This window comes from Penaeus monodon, chromosome 28, assembly GCF_015228065.2.
Source record: "Penaeus monodon isolate SGIC_2016 chromosome 28, NSTDA_Pmon_1, whole genome shotgun sequence".
NCBI lineage: Eukaryota > Metazoa > Arthropoda > Malacostraca > Decapoda > Penaeidae > Penaeus > Penaeus monodon.
In genome coordinates, this window is record NC_051413.1 from 17,873,580 (window position 1) to 17,873,823 (window position 244).

Consider the following 244-nt stretch of genomic DNA (forward strand, 5'->3'; position numbering starts at 1 on the left):
AGCTTGACGCTCGCGAACTGAAACACCCTCTCCAGGAGCTCCACGTACTTCCTCCTGAGCTTGAGTCTCCTGCCGACGGTGGCGACGAGAAACAGGAAGAAGAAGACCAGGACCTGCCCCCAGATGACGAAGGGGCCGACGGCTGCCCAGACGGCGTCCGGCACGAGGATCTCCCAGGCCGAGTGCAGGGAGAGGTACTCCCACCACTGCCGTAGCGCCTCCGGGTTCCACATCCTTCCTGGGA

At 63.5% G+C, this 244-nt stretch overlaps 1 protein-coding gene across 1 annotated transcript in view; it reads right to left on the reverse strand.

Annotated features, from left to right (window-relative positions):
* Positions 1-244, reverse strand: part of LOC119591084 (glycerol-3-phosphate acyltransferase 3-like) — a gene marked incomplete in the record, with an annotated part of 10,479 nt that overhangs the window by 5,982 nt on the left and 4,253 nt on the right. The window contains 1 exon segment of the mRNA XM_037939805.1: positions 1-238. Within this exon segment, the coding sequence (XP_037795733.1) occupies positions 1-238 (238 nt within the window).